General features: G+C 38.6%; 1 protein-coding gene across 4 annotated transcripts in view; it reads left to right on the top strand.

The window, feature by feature from the left end:
* smap1 (small ArfGAP 1) overlaps nucleotides 1-14,671 on the top strand; it is a 169,952-nt gene that overhangs the window by 21,645 nt on the left and 133,636 nt on the right. For all 4 annotated transcript variants that reach the window (XM_082557643.1, XM_082557642.1, XM_082557644.1 and 1 more), the window contains exons 2-4: nucleotides 4,346-4,479; nucleotides 6,454-6,539; nucleotides 14,028-14,103. In XM_082557643.1, coding sequence (XP_082413769.1) covers nucleotides 4,346-4,479; nucleotides 6,454-6,539; nucleotides 14,028-14,103 — 296 coding nt within the window. The remainder of the gene's footprint in view (nucleotides 1-4,345; nucleotides 4,480-6,453; nucleotides 6,540-14,027; nucleotides 14,104-14,671) is intronic.

Genomic DNA, 14,671 nt, shown 5'->3' with positions numbered 1-14,671 from the left:
GAGAATGTCATGTGGTCAGATGAAACCAAAGTAGAACTTTTTGGTATAAACTCAACTCGTCGTGTTTGGAGGAAGAAGAATACTGAGTTGCATCCCAAGAACACCATACCTACTGTGAAGCATCGTGGTGGAAACATCATGCTATGGGGCTGTTTTTCTGCCAAGGGGACAGGACGACTGATCCGTGTTAAGGACAGAATGAATGGGGCCATGTATCGTGAGATTTTGAGCCAAAACCTCCTTCCATCAGTGAGAACTTTGAAGATGAAACGAAGCTGGGTCTTCCAACATGACAATGATCCAAAACACACCGCCCGGGCAACAAAGGAGTGGCTCCGTAAGAAGCATTTGAAAGTCCTGGAGTGGCCTAGCCAGTCTCCAGACCTCAACCCCATAGAAAATCTGTGGCGGGAGTTGAAAGTCTGTGTTGCTCGGCGACAGCCCCAAAACATCACTGCTCTCGAGAAGATCTGCATGGAGGAATGGGCCAAAATACCAGCTACTGTGTGTGCAAACCTGGTAAAGACCTATAGTAAACGTTTGACCTCTGTTATTGCCAACAAAGGTTATGTTACAAAGTATTGAGTTGTATTTTTGTTATTGACCAAATACTTATTTTCCACCCTGATTTACGAATAAATTCTTTACAGATCCTACCATGTGGATTCATGGATTATTTTTTCACATTCTGTCTCTCACAGTTGAAGTGTACCTCTGGTGCAAATTACTGACCTCTGTCATCATTTTAGGTGGGGGAACTTGCACAATCGGTGGCTGACTAAATACTTTTTTGCCCCACTGTATGTGGACGCCAGGTTCTAGGAGGTTAAAGAGTGACAAGACTTGGTGCCGCTTAAGCTTTGATTTTATTTATTTTTTGCTGTGTTTTACTTGCATCTATTTGAAAGAGCGAGTGTAAACACAAAAAATTATTTTATATGCCGGAATATGCAGAAAATAGGTTTAAATGTTAAACACATTTCTTCAAGTCAAAGACTGTTGTACATAATGTCATTTTCACTTGATGCAATGTGCATAAAGTTAAAATATTAAAACTTATAAAACAAGTTTTAAAAAGACACTTTCTCATTTCATTCAATTTTATATGATGGATTATGCAGAAAAAATAGAGTTGGGCTAAAAGGTATTCAGGTTGTGTATCATGTTTTTTAAAAGTAATAAAGTAACTAATTACTTTTGAAAATAAGTAATCATAAAAGAAACTGGAAACTTTCTTGGAGAAGTACTCAGTAATTAGTAACTAATTACTATTTTCAAATAACTTGACGAACACTGGTGACAAGTTTGTGATACAAGAATAAAGTTACGTTGAAACCAAGCACACCATTGTTTTTCTTGTGACATTACCAATAAGTTTGATGTGTCACATGGCCCTCTTCCTATTGAAAAAACAAAAGTTGTATCCAAGATGGCCGACTTCTAAATGGCCACCATGGTCACCACCCATCTTGAGGAGTTTGCCCCCTCACATATACTAATGTGCCACAAACAGGACTTTAATATCACCAACCATTCCCATGTTATTACGGTGTATCCATATAAATGGCCCACCCTGTAGTTCTATAGTTCTTATCGATAGTTGCTGCAAAATGGCTCCACAGTGGCCCCTAGAATATTTCAAAAGAGCAGTGCCTGTGCTTTGTTTCATCTATGGGTCTGAAATCATGGAGCTATAACCTAAATCCAACAGGAAGTCAGCCACTTTGAGTTGAAAGTGTAATTATGGGGTCATTTTCAGGCCATATAATTTAACGAACTCCTCCTTGGGACTTTATCAGATCCACATGGCCTTCGGTGAGTGGATTCTTAAGGCCTCAGTCATCTTGAGAAGCGTTTGAGGTTTCATGAAACACCGCCGTCATGGCTGCACGTCAAGTTTCGATCATTCGCCGTGAAGAAGGAAACTGCTATAATTTTGACCCTGGAAAGGTTTTCAAAACCACTTTTCTAAACTCAAAACTGCTTTCATTGTGTTAAACACTGTTTTCATGATTACCTTTCATACTTTCAAGTAGGTTCTAAATTAAATGTAATAAATTTAATTAAAACTTTAATCACTAAATTGAAGTGAGAATGCATACAATAAAATTCAAGACTTTTTTTTTTTTTGTCTTTAAAAGACAGACACTGACACAACCCTAAACGCCTAGGATGGTATCTTTCACTTTCAGATTAACTGCAGCCATTCTATTGACACATACATTCACATTTAATTGGCTTTTATATGTAATAAACTGCATGGGCTCTAATCAAATGATATCCATAAATGAAAACCACACGCCTTCATGCTTTTCCTTCAAGATTTAGGGATTCAGAATATTACTTCCTGCACCGTTTTGATAAGAATGTCTTTAAAATGTCTCAGAATATTATAAATGGCATTTAGCACATTCTGATATACTAAAGTGAGTGAGACAGTATTACCAAAGCAAAACAAGGCTTTGATTCTTGGTGCTTGGATTTTATGTTTTTATGTTTTTTAATTTCTGCTGAAACCTGATGGTGTACTTCACACAACTACAACACTTTGTCAAAGACTTTGTTCAAATTGTTTCTTGTGAGTTTGAATTTGTGTTGATTTGACTTTGTTAAAGCTGTTCACAACCTGCTGTTCTTTGTTCACTAGCAAACTTCTTCCAAAGCACGTCACATAAACTATAGTGGCAGAAATATTCACTCAACAATCCAAATCATTGAATTATGGTGTACCATTCACTTCCATGGCTACAGGTCTATAAAACCAAGAACCTAGATATGCAGAATGCTTCCGCAAACATTTGTGTTCAAGTGAAATGTTAATGCTTCAGCTTACCAAGATATTTTGGAAAATTTTATGCTCCCAACTTTGGGAAGATGTGTATATATAGATACAAACAGTGAGTTGATACCATATTAACTCCTATTGATCAGGGAAACAAAGTTCATATTCTTGTGAAAGTAGACAAATACTTTTGAAGTAGTGTAACTAACCACTACAAAAACCAGAATTTTAATTCAGTTGAATATTTTTTTCATATAGCTTCAAATCACAACAACATTTTGAAGGCACTTTATATTGTAAAGTAAATACAGTAATTCAGAGAAAACCTCATCAAACAGACAACCCTACCAAGCATTTGGCAACAGAGGGAAGGAAGAAACCTCCAGCAGAACTGGGCTAAGGGAGGGCCAGTTATCTTGTATCCACGGCTTGAAGTTGCCTCCCACCCTATCTCTAGGGCTGAAGAGAGGTACCTCATTTATCCTCAAGGTTATTCTTCCAAAGAACAAACCTCATGGCTTTTGGTGTTTTTTAGAACGTTGATTGACTGGTAAATGAAAGCTTTACCTTTGGGCTCGACACTCTTGTCACTCCAATGGTGCGGTACAGCACAGGTGCTCGGTTCTGTACCAAGCTCCTCCTTCCCATCCTTCATATCTCTTGTTCTGTCACATCTTAAAAGTGTTCAACTTGATCCACATCTGGCGCTACTAGGGAGGATGCTTAAGTCCACTGAACCTGTGTTTATTAAAGCAATTGGGCAGACCTTATGCTTTGTGACATTGTGTGTTATCATGTAGACCTTATAAAAGGTTAAACTCTGGCAATAAAAATATGCACACAGTTAGTAAATAGACTCGGAGGTGGTGCCAATTAAATCATGACTGATTCCTTTAAGTGGCTACCAAGACAATTCCTCACTTGATATAAGGCTGGTTAAGACCACTGGTCGATCCATTGTCCATTGTTGCTATATTCTGAGCCTAAAATTGGTAGCTTTATCTGACATTCATTTCAGAGTGATTATCCTTAACTGAAAATTCCAGGAGAGCAGTAGCTTAAAAACTGTTCAAACCAGTGGATAGCAGTGATGCTTAAGTCCACTGAACCTGTGTTTATTAAAGCAATTGGGCAGACCTTATGCTTTGTGACATTGTGTGTTATCATGTAGACCTTGGAGCCTAGAAAATCTAAAAAATAAATAATTTCACAGTATGTAGCAGCAAGTGCCAGGTACAGGTACCTTTTCATACTTGAAAGCATAGTTTTGTAGGATGGTGGTGGGGTAAAGAGCTTCAAAGAGAAGAGTACTCCTGGCTTGCTTTTTCATTTCACAGTTGTATTTCATTGATTCTTTACTTCCTGCTGTTCTTTCACTTCCACAGTTTTGAGTTTATTTGGGTTTTTGAGTTCCTTTGCAGTCTAAATTGTTGAAAATGATTGGGATCAACTCACATGCAGCAGCAAGTCACTTAAACTACAACACAGCAGGAGTTTTACAATAAAACTGCAACCGGAGTAATTCATAGTGGAAATATCCTCTTTTCTTCTTTTCCATTTCAGGGCCTCGGTGGGCGTCATGGAACCTCGGGGTGTTCATGTGTATCCGCTGTGCCGGCATCCACCGCAACCTGGGTGTCCACATCTCCAGAGTCAAATCTGTCAATTTGGATCAGTGGACACCTGAGCAGATCCAGGTATGCAAATGATGCTCCCCATACTAGTACTGCTTTTAAGGCTTCTTAATGCATTGATATAACTTGTACCCCGTAATCTGTTATTGTTTAATTCTTTTAATGATCTCTGCCACTTACAAACAAAAGCTCACTGTATTTCTTTTTGTAGGTTTTAAATCTATGTAGTAAAGATCACAAATAATAGCAAAAACCTTAAGACTCATTGTTTTCACTTGTTGCTTGTGTGCAACCTGTTCTGCTTTCAAGGATGATTTACATTTGAAATTAGAGCATTTGGAACAAGGCAAATGGTCAAAATAGTAAAAACAACAGGAGGAAAGATTTATTATTTAGGTTTTTGAGTCTTTTTTCTTTCTTCTCATTTTTCATTCAGGCAAAGGCAAGAAACCCACCTCCAAATTATACGAAACATGATCCTTATGATTTTTTTTAATTACAGTTATCAAACAGTGATCTGGTTCATTTATGTTTCAAACATAAACAGGAGCTGCTGGTGCTTAATAGGGGTGGGAATAGAGAACTAGTTGGCAATAATACACCCTCAGTCTTTTCCTTTTATATGTACTGGCATGTTTCTTTTTTATACTTAAGCATACTTAAGGTTGCTAAACACACCTGAGTTGCCTCCGAGCATTTCAGAGACAATATAACAGCTGTCTTTTAAAGTTTGTCAAAAATCAAGAACAGACGCAATAAAGTATGGGCTCTATCAGAAAAATTAATAATAACATTTAAAATGAATAATGTCTTGCCAACATGCATCACTAAGGCCTAATGCAGCGTTCTGTTTTCATAGTAGATTCTACAGTCCTCATATAGTGTCCTAGCTCACTGACATTCTCATTTCTTTCTGTACACACATTTGCTGTGTGTTTAAAAACCTTTAATTGTTTTGTTTTTTTATATTTTATTGTGTGTAATCCATTTTTCATAAACAACTATTATCCTTCTGGGCAAAGGACATTAAAGATGGCAGGAAAGGAGGAATGGAGACCGCAGAGAAGGTGGTGAAGGAGGAGGTTGGTGTGAGAGTGGAGGATGCTCGGAGGCAGATAATCTGCTGTGGCGACCCCTGAAGAGAGCAGCAAAAAGAAAAAGATGTATTATACTATTGTTGTATTTAGAGCTGGCTCAGCCAAAAAAAGAATAAATAAACGGCCCTAAGACATCTTGGCATGAGCAAATGCAAAGAACCCAGATGGTACCCCCCAAAAAAGTGCATTTTAAGGGTTACCTTGATAGGTGAAGTTATGCATATACTGCAAGGTCACTCTGTATGCACTGACACAGCCTCAGAAATCCACTGTTTAGTATGCATTCAGTGTTTTTACACACACACACACGCAGCCATGTGCAGTACATGCACAGCAGCATGTGTGCAAATGCACATGCAGAGGGAATACAGAGAGCCTAATGCTAATTTGTAAGTGCGGAGCTGTGTTTTGTGGATAACTAGCATGTCACATTGATTTTATTTCACACTCTGTGTTTGTGTGTGTCTGTGTACATCTGTGAAGCTCACACAGCAGTACTCGCTTGGTGTGTAGCAGGGGAAAGGTGTGTGCCTGTGCGTTTCTCCCGTGCTGTGCCGATCCATCAGCTGAGTGCGAGTGGAACGGGGCTCAGTCTGAATGTTAATCACTGTTTTCAATGACTAATTAATTCTGGATGGCTGATTATTCCGACTCCGTCTCCTCCACTTCTCCTATCATCACCCCATTCATCACCCTCCTCTTAATTTAGCCCTGACACATACGGCCAGTGTGTCTTTCACTTGGCATGTGCGTGTTTGTGTGCGAGTGGGAAGGAATCTGCAGCAAATTGAGTTGAATGCAAATGTGAAGTATGAAAGAACTCGCTGTGTGTGTTTGACAAGGTCTTAAATGTGTTTTACCGACTGCCTTTTCTGTATTAATGACACAGTTTTTCCGTCTTTTCTCTCTCGGCTCTTTTTCCTTCCTCCCCTCCTCGTAGAGTATGGTGGACATGGGCAACACCAGGGCCAGACAGCTGTATGAAGCCCACCTACCGGAGAACTTCAGGCGACCACAGACGGACCAGTATCCTCCTCCTGCTGTCTCCCTCACTCTTTTTTTATTATTCTCAGCCTCTATTCTCGTAAAAACAGATGCACTGGAATAAAGCATCGCTCTCACTGAACACTTTAATCACTGCTTTCATATTACATATGCATTAAAACGGCCAACTTCAGTACACACAGATATAAAAGCCTCTGTTTCGCCACACATGTCGGGATATCTACATGCAAATATAAAAGCTCCTGTCATCATGTAGCTACATATAAACTCTAAATGTCACCATAAATAAGTAGTTTATGCATTATACCACCATACAGGTCAAAGGTTTGGACATATCGCATTATATCAAGCACAAAACTTTAAATATTTCAGTCTTTGGTTTCATAACTGCTTTGTAAACTCTCCATTCATCAGCCAGCTTCATGAAGTCATCACCTGGAGCTCTTCCAGCAGTCTCAAAGGAGTTCCCATATATGCCGAGCACTTGTTGGCTGCTTTTCCTTCACTCTGCGCTTCATCACAAACCGCATCACTTGGATTTGAGGTGATGGGGCAAGTGACCTGACGCAACACTCCATCACTCGGCTTCTTTATCAAATGGGCCTTTAAAGAACCTGTGGGGCTGTGTTCAGGCTGCACAGTGGAGACACTGGGCCATTAGGTCTCAAATCAACACAAGTCTTCTGCCCTCCAATATGCATAAACTTTTATGGTATAACGTTTGAATATATAATGGTTGCCGGGAAATTTTAGCTTCATATATCAAATCGTTTTAAAGAAATATTTTTTTGGAAGGTGGTCCATCAAACCACTTTGAGCCTTTTTTTTTTCGCACGTTAAAATCTATGACAGTGTTTACACATTAAATTTTTCCCTGGCCTTTATTGTTAGAATCAGAATCTGTAATTTGGGACAAATGCAAAAAAAAAAATGTTTGAGTATTGGTTTGTTTAAAATTTGGAGCTGGACTCGGCTTTTTCATATTTTAACCAGCCGATACTCATTTTTTTGATGTATGTGAGATGCAGAAAAAAACAACTGGATTTGAATTGAAAATGCAGAATTTACAGCACATTTTAATTTGCAGGGTTTTTTTTTTTTTACTGTACAGTAAATTCCTTATGTCCCAATAAGGAAAGATTTTTTTAAAAAAGTGGTTTTATAATTAGTAATTGACTGTGCCAGTTACCTGTTCAATTTATTTTTACTACAAATCCCTAAAATGTTTAAATATATTGTAAGTGATTTTATTTTTTTGTGTTTCTGCAAATACTGATAAATAATCAAAAGTCAGAAAGCTTTACAGCAACATGATAAAGATGCAGTCCTTTTTCATTATGACGTTACAATCTCAAATCGAACTCATTGTGGTTATCAGGCTTGAGCTTCAGCTGCACACACATCGCCACACATCATTTCCACACAGAGGCTTGCCACTTCTGCATCTTTCCGCACATTTAACCGGGACATATCGAGCAGTTTGTGTTTATACGCAGAGCTGTAACAGCGCTTTCCAGCTTGCCCTTTTCCAAGATACAAGACAAGACAGCTGTGTGGTTAACACACCAGCATATGTTCATATTTCCACCAGCAGACCAAAATAAATAATCTCCCTGTTTGAAATGTTCCTCTAATACCCTATCTTGTATCTGGCAGGCCCATTTGTGCGGGTGGTCATCATTCTTCACTCTTTTGAAGTCCATTAGTTGCTCTGACAGCATCGCCGCTGGCTGAAAGCAGCAGATAACAGACCCAGGATTAGAGGAGCTCGCGCCTGAATGTGGCTGTTTCTGTGTGTACTCCTCTGTTTATACTCACGCAGCTTCTCAGCCCTGCTGTTTACTGTGCTTATGTATATAAATGACGAAATGGACTTTGAGTCCTGTCTCTGTATTTTGTGTGTGTGTGTGTGAGTTTGAATGCATTGATATTCATAGATGCAGGCGTGTTTTACACACGTATGGACTAAAATGGGATTTGAGATTAATGTTGTCTTAGAAAATGTTTTAAATACTGTTTTAAATAAAAATACCAGTAATGCAGCAGTATTTTATCAAGTTAGTCACATTTGAACATGTGCTTTTACTTTAAATGTTTTAATCTTAGACCAGCTTTTTTGTTAGTTATCAATGTGGAAAAAAACTGAATTATATGAAACTAACAGGTGCATCAAATGTGTAATTTGTGGTGATTTTTGTAGTATTAGGTTTTGAAATTGAAAATAGAAATTGAAACAGCATGTGGGTAGCGCAGATGAGGTCTTTCTGTTGATACTTGGTAAAATAGTCCCCAGTATTACAGTGTTATAAATATGAAATGAGTTTAATTGTGACCCAGACTTTGATTTTATGTCAAAGAACAGCAGTCGCCCTTATGTCAGAATCCCTGCCCCCTTTGGTGTGTTTTATCGGTCTTTCATGAGATTTGTGGTCACGTGTGCCTAACCACCGTGTCACCAGGCCACACATTTATCCACTACAGCCGTGAGTGCCATGGTTGGTATCTCAGTGCAGCATCCTAGTTCTGCTCTGCTGTTTCTAGTCAACAGTAATAAATAAGCAGTGTGTTTGAGACGCAGCCACAGCAGGCCTCCTCTTCCAGCCTATCTAGCAGCTCCACTCGTGCGGGTGGTCATCATTTTTCAATCTTCTAAAGTCTTTTACTTGATCCGACAGAAGCGTCACTGCTGAAATAGGCAGATAAGAATGTCAGGATTTGCGGCACAGCAGCACGCAGTTGTGTTGGTTTGTGTGTTTAGGGAAAGATAGAGTGAGAGAGTGGGGTTGATTGTTTGTGTATCCTCACTTATCTCACTGTCGTGTGCGTGTTTTTCCTTTGACATTGTTGGGGTTCTTAGTGTAAATGTGTTCTCCTATTACCTCAGTTGTTCGTGTGCCCCCCTTTTTATCTGGGAAAAGTTTGCTGATCCATCAAATGGAGTGAACATTATAAGTCATGTCACTCGCAGCGTGTGGCAAAGAATCAAAATCCATGTCTAGACCGAGCGTCTTTTATTAAACTTCCTGGTGATCATGAAATGGAGAGACGAGCATCGCACATATGGAAATCAGACATGTTAATAGTTTGTTTTTGTTTTCTTTTACATCATTTTTTTTGCCCTTTTTAAAAGAGAAACATTATAACTATGCCCAAAAGTGATACATTCTAGCAAATTGGAAAAGTGGAAGAAAATGGATGGATGGCTAAATTGTATATACATTTAAATACTGTATGTGTTTCAAACGTAATATTCAGTACTGTGCAAAAGTCTTGAGTCAACCCTGAATTCTTTTTATAGTTTGCTTCTAATGAGCTGACCTTTTAAGGTGGTGTTGAGGCATCTTTTTCAGGCTGTTTTTTTCCCCCACTCAATAAACGTTTTTTTGTTAGTTTGTTTGTTAAGCCACTTAAAAGTGACCTGTTAATCATTCGAGCATAAAACTGGACCCAGGATGAACCACTGTTGTATCTACACAGAACAGACAACCTGGCAGAGAACCGATTTTACATGTCTGTCACCAAAATGCAAAATTTGTTCCCATTTCTTTGGCTGATTTTATGAAAACTGTTAAAGACAACATTTAGACAGAGGAAATCAGGAGAGAGACCAACAGCTGTCTGATTCATTCAGGTGTCCGACTCCAATTAACTGAAATCCTCTGCAGTATTACGCTGTCTATTATTCTCCTGACATACAGCCTTCTGTTCATGGCCCAAACGTTTAGCTGCCGATTGTCAGCAAAGGGAACTTTTCAAATCTCTTAGCCCAAACCTTGTGTTCCTGCCCCAGAAGTGGTTAAAGACTTGTCATCTGAGGCCACTACTAGAAAGCCTTCTTGACATAACTTTTACTGATTTGGAATCTTGTGTTCTTTATTTAGAAAACACTTTTTTGATGAATTTGCTTCCCTTCAGCTCTCAGTCAACAAATGTTCAGGCATCGATCTTCTAATGGTGCGCTCACTTTAGATCTGCCTCATCGTGTTTAGGATACAATTGATCCAGTTTCTGCCGGGCCCTTTTACAAACACTCAGTCTAATCAGGATTTAAAGCTGACAAAGCCCCTCTTCACTCTTTCTGACACTTTCACTTAGTTGTGATTAGAGCTGGGCGATAGAACGATAACGATATGTATCGCGATATAACTTTTACTCGATAGACCTCGCCGCTCTTGTCCTCTTTAAAAAAAAAAAAAAAAAGGTCAGCCAATCCAAATTAAGTAGCGCAGAGCCGAACCAATCACAGCCGCAGCGTCACGTCGCGTGACTTGTTACGTACAGCACAAGTGCCAAGCCGCACGTGTGTTTGTTTGGGAAGCAGCCAGCGCGTAATGGAGGAAATGAGTGTGCCGACTAGAAAAATCAACCGAGCGTGACCGAAGAGAAAACAGATGATGGTTCCAACGTCGGAGAGATTGTCGAACGGAAGAGCCATAGAAGTTCCGTAGTGTGAAGGTATTTCGGCTATTTCAAGTCTGACAAAAAACAGAGTAGCGTGCACTGTAAATTGTGCCGAAAGCAAGTCTGGAAATACAATAAACCGGTGCATGCGTCACACTGTGCGCCACGTTATTGTTTCGGTGAAATGAATTTCTACAATACTGTTAATTCTAATCTCTGCAGTGTTTAAATGCTTACATATACACACAGTTACTGTCCCTCCACACATACGACTCGGTTCTGCTTCTATGCCCCAGCTTTGTTTACTTTTTCCCACCGAGGCTTCTAGACTTCTGATTGGCCAACATTTCTTGACGGTTAGGAATCTAGCGCCACCTGCTGCTTTGGCGTGTTCATAGCAGCGTTTTTCTTCATTTCTCCCTTTATGTGTGGACAGGATTATTTTTTAAAATGAAAACGGAAAATCTCCGTTTTCAAAAATACCCGTGTACGTGTGGACGTCGCCTCAGTCTCTGACTGGAAGCACTAATTCGTCATTCGGCTTTTGTCAGACTAAAGTAACTGTTAAAACTGTTTGAAAAGCTAAGCTATACAACAAGGAGAGATTGAGAATTTCCTTTTAGTTCTCAGTTTATTTGATATTGACAAAAGTTAGTCAATTTTGTCTGTTCTTCTGTAAAACAAACTAAGATTTATTTTTAGAATTAATATTTTGTTTCTAAGTGGAATTGACAATTTAGTCTGTTTCGTTTGTTCTATTTTGAAACTTAAACGCTTTAGCGGCTGCCTTTTGTGTAGTTTGCAATATTTGCCTTTATTTATCTGAAAAAGTCTCATGTTCCTTAAGTACATCTACCCTGTTGAACTTATTATGGGAAATAAATATTTAAATCAAAACAAGCTGCTGATTATTTCACATTTTACTTGTGAGCAACGGCACATTTAAATCTTACAAATATAGTTATTTGGCTTATATCGTGATAGATATCGTTATCGACTGAAATGAAAAAAACATATCGTGATATGAAAAAATCTCATATCGCCCAGCTCTAGTTGTGATGCTGTAATTTCTCGTCAGGTTACTTGCTGAGCAAATTTCTGCTGCAGACTTTAGCGACGCATCATTTCAAACAGGTGAGCAGTGCAGTAAATATGAAATCCTTTGATTTACATCAACAATCCTCTGATAGATTGATTAAATCAAGCAATTGCATAATTGTTTTTACCTTTACACAAAGTGTTCAACATAGTTACTGCTGCTAATCTCCCAATGTGATGTCAGATTTAGGGATAATGGTCAATATAAAAGAATAAGTGATCAGTATTATTATTCTGAGATGTGACGCTTCTGTTACCTAGCCTCTCATCTCACATATTTCTAAGGGGCAAAAGTGTACAAACCTTTGGTTTCAATGTAAGTTGTAGCAAAAACTGCAGCTAGTGTTTCTGCTAATAAAATCCTCTGTACAGAACACCTTGAACTCTTTTCTTGAGGTGATGATTTTGAGTGGAATCTTCCAGAACATTAACTTTAGTCTTTTTTTTACCTTTTTTGCATGACTCACTTTCTCTTAAGAGTCACCTCACAGATATGCGTCTCGCTGTTTTCCTTTAGAACTTGCTGATATAGTTAAAAAATTAACTGTTCCTTTCCCCGATGACTAGCTGTCCCTGCACGAATACAACACACAGGTTGAATCTGTTATACTTCTGTCGCCTCTGAGTTTTATAACATAGATAAGGTTCTTATGCTGCAATGAAGTGTTTTCTGTAACTCTAACGATTGTCGAATGAATCAAAAAGTTGTGTTTTGGTCAAAAAACCTTCTAACAGCCTCCTTGTGATTTTCACTGTCTTGTTGTTTCGTGTTATCCCAATGGTGGTCCCATGAGCATTGTACAGCTTGACTTTTACTTGCTCTTGGAGGGAGCAAGTCTTGCTTGTAGCTTAGTTTGGTACACTTTAGAGATGATTCCTGAACCTATAAAGATGGTTCTGTGTCCTGGTATACCCAGTGTGCCCAGGTCAGTTGTTGCTTAACCTTCAGATTGTTGTAGAAATGTTTTTGTAGCATCATGAGCAACATCAGCTCTTTTTCTGAAGCCAATGTAGCCTCGTTTCTTCAGGCAAAGAGTCTTTCTGAAATATATGTTGTGAAGACCAGATTTAAGAGATTGCTGTTCAACAAGTAAAGTACAGCCGATCATCATCCCACTAATTGAAAACAGCAGAAATAATTACATCTTATTATCGATTGCTCATCACTGAGGTTGACATTTTCCCAGTACATAAATTCTGTCAAATATTTCATTTTAATTTATCTAACAGGATTCTGTTTTTCTTTTAGCACATTGGGATGATCCGAATGTAGAAAATCTAAACGTTTCCTCCATCACTGAAACGTTGAATCTTGTGCTTCTGACAAATATAGACACAATTGTCTGTAGCATGCATTGGCACTGGCATCAGTACTGATGCTAGTCTATGTTAAGAGTTTTTTTTTTTTTAATTGCTCACTCCTACAATCATCCACTTAACCTTGTTTCAAGGCTCTACATCAGCGTCTGCTTTTGATCCTGACACACATGCTGTAATTCTAGCAGCCTCCTGAGGTCATTGTCAATTAAAGATAAACATAAAGCTTTTGAACAGACAGGAACGTTCGTCACCACACATTATCTACATCTCTAATCTCAGTGTATTCAAGTTGACGACTATTCCACACAATACATATCATAAAGCTTATGAGTGCATGTTGTGAAAGTTTTTCTAGAAGCAAGTTTAACCAACTATCTTGAAATATCCTTGGATCCTTATTTTGGGGGATTATTAAATATTATTTAACAAAATCTCAGTTTCAGTAGTTGCTGGAACATAAAACGTGTATGCATACGACTTAAAAAAACAAAACAAAAACAAGGATTGAAAAGACTTTTTCTTCTCCTGCAAGTTTTACTACTACTCCCACCTTTGCTGTGCAGAATTCCCGTGTACACTCGGTGCATGCTGTTTCTCTATGATGCGTCTCGTGTGGTGTGTGTGTGTGTGTAAGTATTGTCCACTTGGATACCTTTGTGCACGGCTTCAGTCCTTAACCCCGACCTTCAGAGCAGTGGAAGTCTTTATCCGGGACAAGTATGAGAGGAAAAAGTACTACAACAAAGAGGCTTCGGCCACAGCTCAAGTGAGTATCAACAACACTGTTTGTGTTTTACAGTTTGTGAGTGTATGTTATTGTTGTGGTTCCATGCAGCGCTGCCACGGTTGGAGGCGATTTCATGTAACCTCAGTGTGAGTGGTTGCTTGGTGGCTCTTTGATTGATGTGCTTAAGACAGAAAGCAACATAAATGTAAAATGACGGCTTTTCTGTCCCTTGAGCTTTGCTTTTTTTATTGGGAAACCTACCTTTTTCCCCTCTTTAATAAAAAAAAAAAAAAAAAAAGCTTTAACAGTAGCAAACACTGCATGCCAAAGTTTTCTTTAATCATGAAATAGGATTTTTTTTTCCATCCCTTTCCTTTTCCTGAGAAACCAATGATTTCTGAAAGGCTGAAACCTGCAACAAATAGTGTTTGGCAGCTGCCGTGTTTAAAGTTAAAATGTATTACTCATCATGTTTGGCATCTTTTCCTCGCACAAGACTTGTGAATGCCTTCCAGTAGGAACTTTTCATGCCAGAACCTCAGTTTCTTTCAGTGCACTTATCTTTCACTCAGCCTGAAAAATTAGTTGGGTTTTTTTTTGTTTTTTT

Source organism: Aulonocara stuartgranti (genome assembly GCF_965226115.1).
Source record: "Aulonocara stuartgranti genome assembly, chromosome: 13".
Classification (NCBI taxonomy): domain Eukaryota; kingdom Metazoa; phylum Chordata; class Actinopteri; order Cichliformes; family Cichlidae; genus Aulonocara; species Aulonocara stuartgranti.
The sequence above is the reverse complement of the archived record's forward strand: the minus strand, read 5'-3'. Positions and strand labels throughout refer to the sequence as shown.